Source organism: Watersipora subatra, chromosome 8, assembly GCF_963576615.1.
Source record: "Watersipora subatra chromosome 8, tzWatSuba1.1, whole genome shotgun sequence".
NCBI lineage: Eukaryota > Metazoa > Bryozoa > Gymnolaemata > Cheilostomatida > Watersiporidae > Watersipora > Watersipora subatra.
This window is the reverse complement of record NC_088715.1, coordinates 63,037,654-63,052,102: the sequence shown is the minus strand read 5'-3', so window position 1 is coordinate 63,052,102 and position 14,449 is coordinate 63,037,654. Positions and strand designations below refer to the sequence as shown.

Sequence of the window (14,449 nt, the reverse complement as noted above, 5' to 3'; positions counted from 1 at the left end):
AACCTTCCGAGAGAGGTCACAAGATTAGAACTCTTCAAATATAGGTTTTTGCGAGTCTGCGAATGGCCAACTAAACAATGTATGGTTTAAGGCCTGGACAAAAAAGTACAAAATTGGATGAACAACACCATGAAATTAATGGCAGGAAACTTTTAAAAATTAAACAAATAGTATTAATTTATTATTTATCGCAGGAAATCATGGCTGCTAATACAGCGAAGCCATTTATTGGTTAACTGATCTGAAACTAGTTTGTTTTAAATGTTCTCAAATATGGATGACTATGATTGGGTGAAACTCAGTTATACACCTGATCAAAAGTCAGCAAGTATTCATTTTATCTTCAATGACTGTGAATAGAACTTGTTATGAATTAAAACCTTGAAACCTTTTTGCATATTTTGGATTATTGTACCTCGAGTTAGTAGTGTACCTCGAGTTAGTAGTGTACCTCTAGTTAGTAGTGTACCTCGAGTTAGTAGTGTACCTCGAGTTAGTAGTGTACCTCGAGTTAAAAGCAATTTAAGGTGAACCAATTGAATACACATCAATTCATAAAAGCCTAAACTAAAGTGACAAGTTATAAGCAAAATAGCCTTTGTACCTGCCTTTCACACAAATCGTTTGCATTGCATGCTTTTTACAAATTATGTGAAAGTAAATTGCTTTGCACTTAATGAGTGCTCATCTTCAGCTTTCTGTAAACCAGCTTTGAGTATTGCGTAGTATTGCGTAGTATTGAGTTTGTCATAATTCTTCGAACAAATGAAAACGACTGTGCTCGCTTCTATTCATGCTTTACATTGGCTGACTGTCAGAGGCATTTCATTTAAGTTCCGCCAATGAGTGACACTGTTAGTGGCTTTTAACATTTTATCACAAATATTGTTGCAGCAAGAAATTGTTGATAATCCTTCATTTTTTTGTGACGTCATTTTATCGTTGACGGCCATCTTTATAGACAACTTTTATTGTTAAAACATAAAGCTTTTGGAATGAATTTTGAAAACGATGCTTTTGTTTGCAATTTCTTTTATTATATTGTCAAAACCACACCAATAAATACTATTAAATAAAAGAATAACAATCATTTTCTACAAATATGGCGACTTTTTTGTGAACAAGTGCATGTGCAAATGACTTAATGACATCAAAAAAACGATGGATTGCGTAAATATATCTTAAAAGCTTAAATTGAACTTCATCGCATAAGGTAATATGACATGTGATGACAAGTGCTTCGCAACGCTTCAACATATTGAACAAATATGGGATGTTAATAGCGTTAGCATTAGCACACACTAGAGCTCTGGTTCCCTTTTCTCAACTGACACCAATCTCGCAGGATACCGACAGAAATGAGATAATTGGAGCTGTGAATCTGGCATTTCGATATTGCGTAATCACATTGTAGTGAAGCTAACTTCTTGCATGCAGTTTCCTGTTTCGCTACCTACTGCAGGAAGTGGAATCTCTGAAGTCTTTCTATTGATTATGAACGAGCTCTTGTGAGCCCCATAGTTGTGATGTCAGTAAAACCTTCACTAGTAGTAATCAACTCATAGAGGGACTTTCAAAGTAGGTGTCTATCTGGGTTACTTTTTCACTGCCTCAAGTTGCTTTTAGATTTCTACTTGTAGAGGGTCTGTGTTATGCGAAAAATTTAAATTCCAATAACAGCCTATTCATACTTAGGAGAAACAAAATAGTTTTTACTTTGATTGGATATCTGATAGTACACGATAACAGATACTAGTAGTTCTCACTGACAGCATCCATGGCGACGTGTCAGCAAAACCATGGCTTGAGATTTTCGTAAAAATTTGAATGAATGTTAAATGGTTTTAGCTAGTTTATTTATTGGACTTTAATTGCCAAATTGGTCACATATCTCTGAAAGTGGATGTAAAAGATAACTCCAAGTTTATGGGTACTCATAGACTGAGCTCTTACCATTTACTCCATCCTTTGGTAAACGTCTGTCATATACCATCCATTGCACCCTTCTAATGCAAGCATAGGGAGTCAAAGCACCATTTGCGTATACTCATCTATACAACCATCATATACACTCGGCGCTCCTATAACGTAAATTCCAAATTACATGAAAAATGAATGTGAAGCTTTTGCTTCGTATTACGCAAAAAATTCATATAACGTAAAGTGGCAAATCAATTCAAATTTGTTTTGAATTTTAATTTCAACTCAATTTTGATTTGAACGATAATCTATCTCGCCGCACTTGTGAAAGAGAAAATGTCGTGCAAATAGCGTTATACCTATTACTGTATATATACAACTTTCGCGACATTCTAGTTCCTTGTGAAAGATAGGTCCCATGTGTCGGCAAAACAGACAACAGGATAGCTGAGCAATTGTTCATAAATACAAAGGCAATTGATTGGTGTAGGTGTTACAGCATCGGTCTACAAATTTGAATGTAACGAGTTGGAGCATCGCCAAAAGTTCTCTTTTATTCTAACCTTGACCCCTGGATACAGATATATGACGAACAGGTAGTACCGCTTTTTTATAGTAATATTATTTTGTTGTTTTGCTTTATTGTAGACAGATAAAATATTTGTTATTAGTTTTACTTTGCAGAATAGACTTTGTTGTTTAAAAAAAAGCATATCGTTGTAAATGAATGTTGAAGATGTGCCGCTCCCCATCAAATTTTTGTAAAAATTACCATATTCAAGGTCTCTATAAAACCGTCTAAGCTCGTCTAAAGCTCGTCTATAAAACCAGTGAAATTGATCAGAGAAAGGAAAAAAGTTGTCAATACATACCAATTATACTACAGTTATGATACAGCCCACCAATTAAAAGAATTGAATCAAGTTTTTCCATTTTGTATGGCTAAAGGGTGAGTTGGCTAAATGGCTAAAGGCGACTCACATGTTCTTATAGCATAAAATTCCGATTATGTAAATGTTCCTGGAATGGACTAAATATGTTATAGGAGCGGCTACTTTATTTGTTAACCCACAAATTAATGGATTTAAAAGAGCCATTGAAGTCAAGTCCACAACTAATGAAATCTATGCTCTAAAGGCACAATAAAATCATTGTGTCTTTTTCTATAGATTCATTCGAGTAAGGCTGTTCAAAGACTCTGTGGCTCTTTAAAGATATAACCTATGAACTAGTTAATCTGAAAAACGCATCTGAGGAACGAGGAAGTTTAAAGAAATGACTAAACAGGATTTGAGAGGGTCTAAAACTCTTATCGAGAGACCAACAGAGTAGAAACTCTGTTAGTCTCTCGGTAACAGACCAACAGTTTCTACTTGCTCGCCTCGAGTATAGCTATCTTGTAATCACAAAGTCTTCCTATCTAGCTAACAATACTATTCCTTTCGCCTGTCATGTTATCCTTCTATCGATTTGGACTCCAGATGTCACAAACTGTTAGTGGTTGAGCCGTCTCACGAGAGAGTTGTAGCTGTTCGTTCACAATGTATCAATAACTGCTAATGCCTGTGGGAATGCGTACACAGGATAGCACTTGACATTTGCTATTCTTTTGTGCAAAGTATCCGCTGTTCAATGGGAATGTCTCAACCTTTTACTTACTCCTATGAGTAACCATAAACCTAGAGTTATCCTCTCCATGATAGACTAAACAAGACGTGGCCGACACAATAGTTACTCCATTGATGACTAGTTATTGAATCGAATAAAAATTTCAGCCAACTCTGAATATGTTTGTTATAAAGCTAGCATTTGGTTATCGTAGCATACAGATCTTAAACTATTTATAAAAAACCTTTGACCACAGCTTTAACACTTTCGCTATGCCATGCCACTTTGGTGACATGCTGCATCATATTTTTTGTACGGGTGCCACTTTAAAAGCTGCTCGATACGTCGTATATTAGGTATATTAGATATGTCATATATTAGGTGTATTAGATACGTCATATATTAGGTGTATTAGATACGTCATATATTAGGTGTATTAGATACGTCATGTATTAGGTGTATTAGATACGTCATATATTAGGTGTATTAGATACGTCATGTATTAGGTGTATTAGATACGTCATATATTAGGTGTATTAGATACGTCATGTATTAGGTGTATTAGATACATCATGTATTAGGTGTATTAGATACGTCATGTATTAGGTGTATTAGATACGTCGTATATTAGGTATATTAGATACGTCGTATATTAGGTGTATTAGATACGTCGTATATTAGGTGTATTAGATACGTCGTATATTAGAAAAAAGTGATATTGCTTGACTTCTTATTATTATTTTAAAAAATAAGTATTAAGAATTATAATTATTACTCTTAGTAGACTTAATTTAAAAAAAAATGAACTAAACTGCATTTCATCTGACCAGTTAGTACTCATTTCAAAACTGGAAATATGAAAAATATAATTGTTTGGTTTAGTACTTCTGTTGAAGATAAAGGCTGATGGTGAAAAGCATGTCTCGGCTTTGTGCATAGAGTGCTGCATAGAGAACTCTGGGCGCTCCTTCAGTAGTAAAAGTAGCAGTGAATCTGATGATTCAGATTATGACTGTGGTTCCGTTGTATCTATTGTTTCTAGGAAAAGTAGAGGGAAAACATCTTTCATGGGAAAGTCGTGATTTTTCTGAATCTCAAATTTTATAAAAAAAATTAATATAAAAATATTACCATTATTGTTAAAACAGTTGATTGTTCTCATTTTCATTGTGTGGCAATTAAAGCAATTACCTTTCAAATCGTAATAAAAATTGTTGGCCCATGTCAATAACATGTCAATAACATGTCAATAACATGTCTATAAAAATCTATAAAAGTTTTTGAAAAGTGATTACTTCCCAGCTGAAAAAAGTTTGTAAGTGATGTTAATGGTTTCTACTCTGCTTGGTCACCACATGCCACCACATGCCCTCATATATCTAATCAAGGCAATCTACCATAATTCCCCAACAGTTCCCATAGGTATGCAATTGAAATGTGAATGCCTCACATGTACACCATTTTGCAATGACTTCGAAAGCGAACTCGCCAGAAAATTTTAAAAGAAGAAAAATAATTCTGATGTTTTGAAAAGACAGATATTGTTATATTGATCCAGTTATAGCTCTAGGGTATTTATTCACAGATCAATTTTGTCTTCGCATGGCACCATTCATACTAGCATGAACCCCACTGTACAAGAATAGCATATATTCACTGGCATTTAGCATAAGCAAATAGTAAATATATACTCAGTCTAACAGCAGTGCGTCATGTCATGAATAATTAATCCTTTATTCAAGGCTCAAGGGTAGGATTACTCTTACAGATATATTATATTTCTTGGTATTCTTGGTTAGTTATAACAGAGCGCTAATCCTCGCCCAAGTCCTTAATTGTATTATTCTCGCTTAGAGTCTTAGCAGTCTGCATATTCTAAACGAGGATTATCTCTAAACCAGACTGCTGACAGGCTCAAACAAGTGTTGTGCATTGCAACAAGTAGCCATGTACAATAATCATACAAGATAGGACTGCATGACATGTTTATACTTATACACCACTTATACACCTATATATAATATATTATACTAGAAATTCCCCTGTCATACAGCCCACGACCAAAGTGATAATGGAAAAAAAGGGTACTGCTGGTTTAAAAATGCAATATTAGCAGTCAAATGGCACTGCAGTGCAATAGGATAACTGCAATGGTAGTTGCAATGGTAGCTGTAATGTACTGGGTGTTATTATGTACAACAAACAGCAATAATGAAAGGAAAAGATTATGTTTATATCTCTCCCTGCAATAGGAGAAATGCAATATTAGAAGTAAAATGGCAAGCTGCTGTGTAATATACATATATATACATATACATATATTATATATAATATATATTATATGTATTATATATATATATTATATGTATTATATATTATATGTATTATATATATATTATATATATTATATATATATTATATGTATATTATATATATTATATATATATTATATGTATATTATATATGTATATTATATATATTATATGTATATTATATATATATTATATATAAATATATATATTATATATATTATATATATATTATATATATAATATATATTATACATATTATATATATATTATATATATATATTACACAGCAGCTTGCCATTTTACTTCTAATATTGCATATATATATATTATATACTTATACACCCTTCTACTTATAACCACATTCAGTCTCGCTCATTCGTAGAGTAGATATCGTCATAGAAACATGCAGGCACAAACAGGAAACACTTTACACACAAAAAAGTGAAGATGTGCAACCAAAAAGTAGTTTCAATTTTTTTAGTTTTTACAGACATAGTTTAAGTTTATATTTTGTTCTAGTTTCACTTCACAATATAAAACATTTGAGTTGGATTATGCTTTGCTTTTATGTCTTTTTATGTAATTGAGTAAACACCTGTAATATATACAGTATGATACATATTTACATATGTATACAGTCTGAGATATGACCGTGTTGACTTATGACCGTGTTGACTTATGACCGTGTTGACTTATGACCAAGTCGACTTATGACCATGTCGACTTATGACCAAGTCGACTTATGACCAAGTCGACTTATGACCAAGTCGACTTCCGACCAAGTCGACTTCCGACCAAGTCGACTTCCGACCAAGTCGACTGACGATCGTATCAACTTACGACTGGTTCGTTGGAACTGATCTAGATCAACACTCTGCTAGTGAGTGTATTGTGTAGACAATGATGCAATTACAACAAGGTAACTAATAAACCTTTGTTCATTGTAGCTTTCTGAAGAAACTGCCACAAAAAAGATGAGAATAGGTGAGTGGTTTGTTTTATACACACATCTAAGTAAGTGACACTCTTAATTATTTAATGAGAGCATAACTTCTATTTACAATAATGATTCCATATATATATATATATATATATATATACTGTATATATATATATATATATATATATATACCGTACAGGATGAATTTATTCGTGGAGTTATATTCCGCGAAAATTGCCATTTCATGCATATTCGCGGATTAATTTATTCGCGGCTGAAAACTGCTACTCTCTATGAAGAGTTAACTCTATTGCGTCTAGCAATAGAGTTAACCCTACGCATGCGCGCATTGCGTGTTTCGTTTTCTATTTAGCTTACAACTACGGGTGGATCGTGCCAAGGCGGGACAGCTAAGCTATAAATTTTTTGCTGCATTCAGAGGTTGTTACGAATATTCATAGATTTGGAGGCCTTCGATGAACCAACAATTTGTGGTAAGTAATGAGTTTTTTCAAAACCATTTACTAAATTAGTTGAATTTTACTTTGGTTCTTCGGTAAAACGCAATATTTATTTTTTCCATCCCAACCGCTTCATTATTTGTTTTAGTGTGAGAGAGATTTTTCATCATACACGCAAGCACAATACTGCAAGGGTGGTATATGTCATTCTTAGAAGATCACGAATCATTCAGGGAAGTCTGGAAATTGAGGTAGAAGTGACCGCAGCTACTTACGAGGAGAATATATCTGTTTTAAAAAAAGGAACAAAAACGCCTTTACGAGCACAAATCTTTGGCCAACCGGCAGAACTTTGCAATAGTAAGCCACGGGGAGAGTTCTGATGATAACTTCCTTACCAGCCATGTACATGTAGTAGCGAGAGAATTGCCTTTAACATCTACCTAAGACAGTGACAGCGATATAGAGCTGCTATTACCAAAATAACTAGTCAGAGAGCACCATTACACGCTAGTATTCACTTATCAAGAGTATCAGTTTAATTTTATTGCTCTAGACAACTGCCATATAGACTAAACTGTTTATATTTACTCCATTCATCGTTTGTAAAATTTTATTTATATTGGAAATATTTTAATTGTACACTCAAGTTTGTAATAAATTATAATATATCTATACATGAAATAAAATATATAATTTAATCATGTTTGCTGCAGCGATATCAAGGAGTTGTTGTTGATGAAGGGGGTCTAGGTTGACTGGTTGCTTCTCTGTCAATATTCCTGCCTTGATGAATATTACTTCTTGTCTCTAGTTTTCGTAATCGGAGTAGGTTGTTTCATTCTCAATCTGCAGTAAACACACAAAAAGAAAAAATATTAATAAGTGTTACGGAAGTACAAAAACAATAGCTGAAGTATTTAATGAAAGCGATCAGTTTTTAAACAAAAGAATCAGCTAATGCAGTTAATTATGGGAAAACGTATCTGCATTGCAAATCAAATACATACCATAATGTCCAGATCAGAATCATGATCGTCCTCAACTTCGATATTAGAGATTGATGGAGTTGATTTCAATGTAAAAAGACTAGGAGAGATTTTTGCGATGACGAAGCCATGCGAATAACTTGTACAAATCTTGAATAATTTTGTTAAGTTTGATGCAATGGCAATAAAACTCGAAGCCCGGCGATGATTTTAAAAAAGTTTTGGAACTCGGCTACGTTTAGTACTTCTGCCTAGCGGCTATTTTTGCGATGACGCCATTCTGCATATCTTGTGACAACCTTGAATAATTTTGTAAATAAATGTGATGCATTGGCAATGGTGTTAGCTCAAAGCCCAGGCAATGATTTTAAAAATGTTTTGGAACTCAACTACGTTTAGTATTTGTATTAAAAACTAGCCTAGCGACTAGTTTTTAATTTGATGCAGTAGTTATTCTCTCTTGTGATTAAAATTAGAACTAATTATCCACGGAATTTAATAATTCGCGGAAATGACTGTTCGCGAAATCGCGAATTTTTTCAACCAACGAATATTTTCATCCTGTACGATATATATATATATATATATATATATATATATATAGGTTCATGATAGGTATATATATATACCTATCATGAACAATAAAAAAGGTGTTTTTGAGAAAAAAAAATTTCTTAATTTATTTTTATTTAATTTGTAGCTGAGCAGAACATGAAAGACAGACTCTCTAGCATTCCGTCAAACGTACCTGGCATCTCGCAAAGAGTTTCTGCTCACATCAGCTTGAATGGTGAGGTATTTTGCCAATATTTACATGTAATAAACAATCACTCTTTTTAAAAATGATGCTCATTGTTGATGTGTTGTGATGTTGCTGATTCAGCAGGTGTTATGGTTGCTTTCATTTCCCATCTACTTGAGTTGACATGTACACTAATCTGTTTACATTGAAACTCCCACTAACTTAACATTTTAGCCATTTTATTAGCTTGAAAACATAAAACCTTCTTTTAAAGAAAAGTTTTACCTAATAAACTGCCACCTACTAAAACCTCAGCAGTTTTAATGTTTTTGGTATTTATTAAATTATTTCTTGTACAAATATTGAGGAAGAATAAGAGTTCCTGCAATGCATGACCTTCACCCGAGGCTCGCTATTACTAGCTATAGTTGTTACCTAGGAGACTTAAAGTGGGTAAATTCTACAAGTATAGAGGGTCACATGACTGATGGGCTAGTACTCCAGGACAGCTCGAGAGGAATAATCAAAGTGGAAATAGGAGGCTACTACTTACTGTATTCGCAGGTAATTCACTCACTTGTTTGTTCTTTACCTGCTTACTAACATTTCAGTCTGTAATTTAGCCTACTATCTGCAATAATGTTTGTCATTTGCTCAGCATTGTAGAATCTACATTGGCTTATTACGTTACAAGAACTTGTAAAGAAGTTGTCTGCTCATTTTACTATAAAGAGAAAATAACTTTTGTTAAAAGGTTTTTCAGAGCTGTCAATTTTACACATTAGCTTGATTCGGAGCAATGATGCAATTGTCACATTTATATTTAGCTGTGAATAAAGTTGCAGATAAGTCTAAGGAAGAGAGCATCTTTAGCAGAAAGCTCACCTGTTGCTACTCGTTAGCGTGCAGTTATCTGTATCTGAACAACTCATATGCTTCCATTTGCTGTCATCTGGTGAACAGAGATCATTAAACTTACCAAGTTTTTAAAATTGAATGGTGGTGAATGTACTATGTGAAAAGAAACTAACTGCTTTTTTTAGTTTCACTTTAATCTATATCCAATTAAATGGTGGTGATTGTACCATGGGAACTGAAACTGACTGCCTTTTCTAGTTTCACTCTAATCTATAACCAACCAAATGGTGGTGATAGTATCACCTGAACTGAAACTGCCTTTTCTAGTTTCGCTTTAATCTATATCCAAGCTAGACGATGGATCAGTTTGTTTGCATACAAACCAAAGACTAGTAAATGTTCATTAACAGTAGAATATCTTTACATACAAAAATCAGTTTTTAGCTACTTTTCTTCTTACAGATGTTCGTCACGCTTGATGCTCCTGAATATAACAACTTCCCTTCCTTCAAACACCACATATATATGAAAAACACACCGGTCTCACAGCCAATAAGAATTGCTTCTAGTGAAAATATGAGATGGCAACCGCTAGCATCTCGCACCTATTCCAAGCAGGTAACATACCTAAACAATAAATCAACTTTTTACTAAATGTTCTGATTGAATATATTTTAAACTTGACTTTTAAGAAGTTTTTATGCTAGTTAGACTAATAGAACAGTACCATTGATGGGGTGATACAAAAAGCTTGTTTTTGGTTTTTGCTTATCAAGATAGAATGAAAAAACAGAAAAACCCTAATTACATGCTTTGTAGTTATTACTGGGCTTGTTACATATTAGTTACCTGCTTTGAGAACAGCTGTGGCTAAAATGGCCAAAAAGAGATAACCAAGTGTTTAATGAAGGATATGGGAATTTTTTGTTATTTGCTGCATTTTTCCATTTTTTACGAAGAGAGAATCTTAACAGCCGCTTTTCTTTCAATTAAGCAAATACATGTTAATACTAGATCCTACAAAATATCAGCATAAACTGTGCCTCCCAATGTTGTTTGAGAGATCATTACAAAAATGCAAGTTGCTACTCTCAGAAGTTTTAATGAAATTCTTTATTTTATTAAAATTTTATTTAGATAAAAGTTTATTAAAAGTTCTTTTAGGTTTTTTAAATAAAATTTTAAATTTTATTGTATGAAAATTATTGAAATGTTCTCCTATAAACAGAGAGCTACATAAACAATTGATGAGTATGGTAAAACCACATAATGGTAGATAAAAAGTGTCTGACATACCTCTATATGAAAGCATTAGTGGTAGATACAAGTGTCTGGCACACCCTCCATATGAGAGCATTAGTGGTAGATACATGTGTCTGTCACACCCTCTATATGAGAGCATTAGTGGTAGATACATGTGTCTGGCACACCCTCCATATAAGAGCATTAGTGGTAGATACGTGTGTCTGGCACACCCTCTATATGAGAGCATTAGTGGTAGATACATGTGTCTGGCACACCCTCCATATGAGAGCATTAGTGGTAGATACATGTGTCTGGCACACCCTCCATATGAGAGCATTTGTGGTAGATACATTTGTCTGGCACACCCTCCATATGAGAGCATTAGTGGTAGATACATGTGTCTGGCACACCCTCCTTATGAGAGCATTAGTGGTAGATACATGTGTCTGGCACACCCTCTATATGAGAGCATTAGTGGTAGATACATGTGTCTGGCACACCCTCCATATGAGAGCATTAGTGGTAGATACATGTGTCTGGCACACCCTCCATATGAGAGTGCTAATGGTAGATATGACGTGTCATTACATTACGCTTACAGGTAACGATCAACTGTGCTAATTAAACACCTCAGTGCTTGAAGTTTGAATATTTTAACCAATGTAATCACAATCATTTATCGCTATGGTCAGTTGAATGACTGCAATGTAGTGGTTTCGATAACTGGTCTTTAGACACGGAGGTACCGAGATGCAATCTTCAGCAAAGCTGATTTTCATTGCTAGTTTTTAATCACTAAAACTGGACACAGGGAAGACCAACAAAAAGACCAACAAACAGACCAACAAAAGACAAACACTGAGATTTACATGTAGATAGATTAATAAGAATAACTGCAAACCCTACCATGTGCCAAAATCTTTACCTTGAAGCAACCAATCATATCAGTGAACTCTATGTGAGGGCAACTCCTACCAGATTACAAGGTTATTGTATACAATACATGTGTATAATTATATTGTATACAATACATATATATTGTATACATGTGTATATTTGTAGACAAGCTACGTAACCAGAGTCATGCAGATCTCAGGCGGAGCAACAGTCTATGTACAAATAAATCGTGCAGCCTCTTTGATTGATTGTAGAACAGAAGAGTGTTACTTTGGTCTGGTCAAAATATAGTCACATCTAAATGTATGACTTTCAATAGAACAGATTTTTAATATATAATTGATCAAAGTATGGCTTTGTTTTACTGATAACTGTTAATATTACATCTCAAACCTGGCTTTCTAAATGCTGTGAAGGCTATATCAATGTCAGTGGGTGCTATGGCTGTTTGCAATGCGTCACGAGGAACAACAACAAATCGAATGGTTGTAGCATTATGTAATATCCAAGTTCACCACTTTCTATTTATTGAATATATGACACTGCCATCTAGCTTTTCAGTTCCTAGAAGCTCTCCATATATTGCTTGTTGTATTATGTATTTTGAAAACTCCTTTGAAAATACAGTTTTCAGAATAAAGTTTTTCTGTATCATTTCATCCTTGTTTACAATTGCGAGTTGAGATTGATTTAAGAGCATATATCAGGTCTATTGAGAGCAGCTCTTTTGTCTATTGAGGTCTATTCGAGTATCTCATATGTCTTTTGAGAGCAGTTTTTTGCGTCAGTGTAAAGAATCACCACTTCCTCATTTTAAGAACCAAATCTCTAAGCGTACTATTAAATTCAAACAGAAGACAACTCCTTAACATAAACCCATTGCTATGTGCCTCAAACGCTGAAGTTTGAAGGAATAGGCGCATCAGATAATCAATTTCTAACCTACTCGGTACGAAGCAAAAGCTTACCTGCCTTTGTTACTCGGTCAATCAGTTTTACAAATCTTACATATATGTGAGAGGAGCGCATGCACATGTTTTATAACACAAAAAGGTGCTAGTCAGAGTATGCACCTGCATCACAAACAATACTGAATCACAGAGCAAGCTTTCTCATGAAAGTACCAAAGCGAAACCATCAAGCAAGAGCCAATCTTGTTCAAACTTTGCTGAGCCGCTCCATGTATCTCGCCTTGAGTAGTGGAGATAACTTCAACTACTGAAAATGATTGAATGATATATTTGTGTGCCTCAGCATGAGCTGCCACATATGTATAACATCAAGCTGTGTATGAGCGCAAACTGCGTAGCCTTGCATAAATATTGCAAAATGATATTAAAAAACTATTGAGTAAATATATAATAATCAGATCTATCATCTGAACCTAGCATAGACTGTAGACAACATGACAATGTTATAGAACCACAGCAGATGCTAGGAGCTGATATAACTGTCATCTAGGGCAAGTCATGCAGTTTGAATTGAGTGTAAAGTGCTTCAGTGATATCATAGACCCGTCTGGCAGAGGATGCAATGTTGGTGAGATGGGTTACTATTCTAGCCTCAGCGCCTTCCTCTGAGTCAATTCTGTGCAGGAGGACACTACGCAAAGGCAGTGGGTTCATGGCTAGATTACAAGCTTCGCGCACACGCCCTGGATGATGCTTACCAAGGGTGAGATGATAAGCATCAGCTGAAATGCTTGATACCCTGAAAAATACAATATGCTTCTATTAACAGGATATTCAGAACCACAAACCTGTAATAAGTAAAAATGTTCCCCAACACACTCGCGTAAACACGCACTTAGCCATAGTCGCTGATCAGTTACACACATGGGCTAAGATGGAAACACTCAATGGGCTATTGAGTTGTAGCAAATAATTTCAGAAGATAACCAACTGAAACTGACACACCATTTCCATAAGCGTGTAGATGAGAAACCTACATGAGAGTGTGAAAAAGCTAACAACACTTGATACAGAAAACAAGAATGATTACAAGAACAAGGCTTTCCCCAAAACAACTAAATATACGATAGTATTTTGTAGCATTAAAAATTCCTCGGCACTATAAGACAATATGCAGGAGCACATGCCAAGTGAAGTGAAAAGATATTTGCAAATAATTAAAATAATGGCAGCCATGAAAGTATTACCTTAACATAGAGATAACAAGAAAACCTCTACAGATATTGATGCGTTCTAGAGATAACTGGCTGTTGTTAAAAGCCAACGTAAATGATAGGGTGTTGTGGATATCATTCGCATAGACATCTGAGTTTCAAATATCTCTTGTTGACTGGGAGTACGCAATGAACAATAGATAAAGGTAATATAGACCAAAAAATGTACCAATACAATAAAATATTGCTACAACCTCTACCTACAGACAGGCATGAGGAATCCAAAGACATGTAAATGTTTTACATAGGAAATGTCCTGACCAGACTAGATGAGATTAAAAGACATGATGGA

General features: G+C 34.4%; 1 protein-coding gene across 1 annotated transcript in view; it reads left to right on the top strand.

The window, feature by feature from the left end:
* The window catches only part of LOC137401790 (uncharacterized), a 37,242-nt gene extending 24,648 nt beyond the window's left edge, over nt 1-12,594 (top strand). The window contains exons 3-7 of the mRNA XM_068088276.1: nt 6,788-6,824; nt 8,931-9,020; nt 9,412-9,536; nt 10,293-10,448; nt 12,138-12,594. Of these exons, the coding sequence (XP_067944377.1) occupies nt 6,788-6,824; nt 8,931-9,020; nt 9,412-9,536; nt 10,293-10,448; nt 12,138-12,263 (534 nt within the window). The 3' untranslated portion in view covers nt 12,264-12,594. The remainder of the gene's footprint in view (nt 1-6,787; nt 6,825-8,930; nt 9,021-9,411; nt 9,537-10,292; nt 10,449-12,137) is intronic.
* Nucleotides 12,595-14,449: the final 1,855 nt, after the last annotated feature.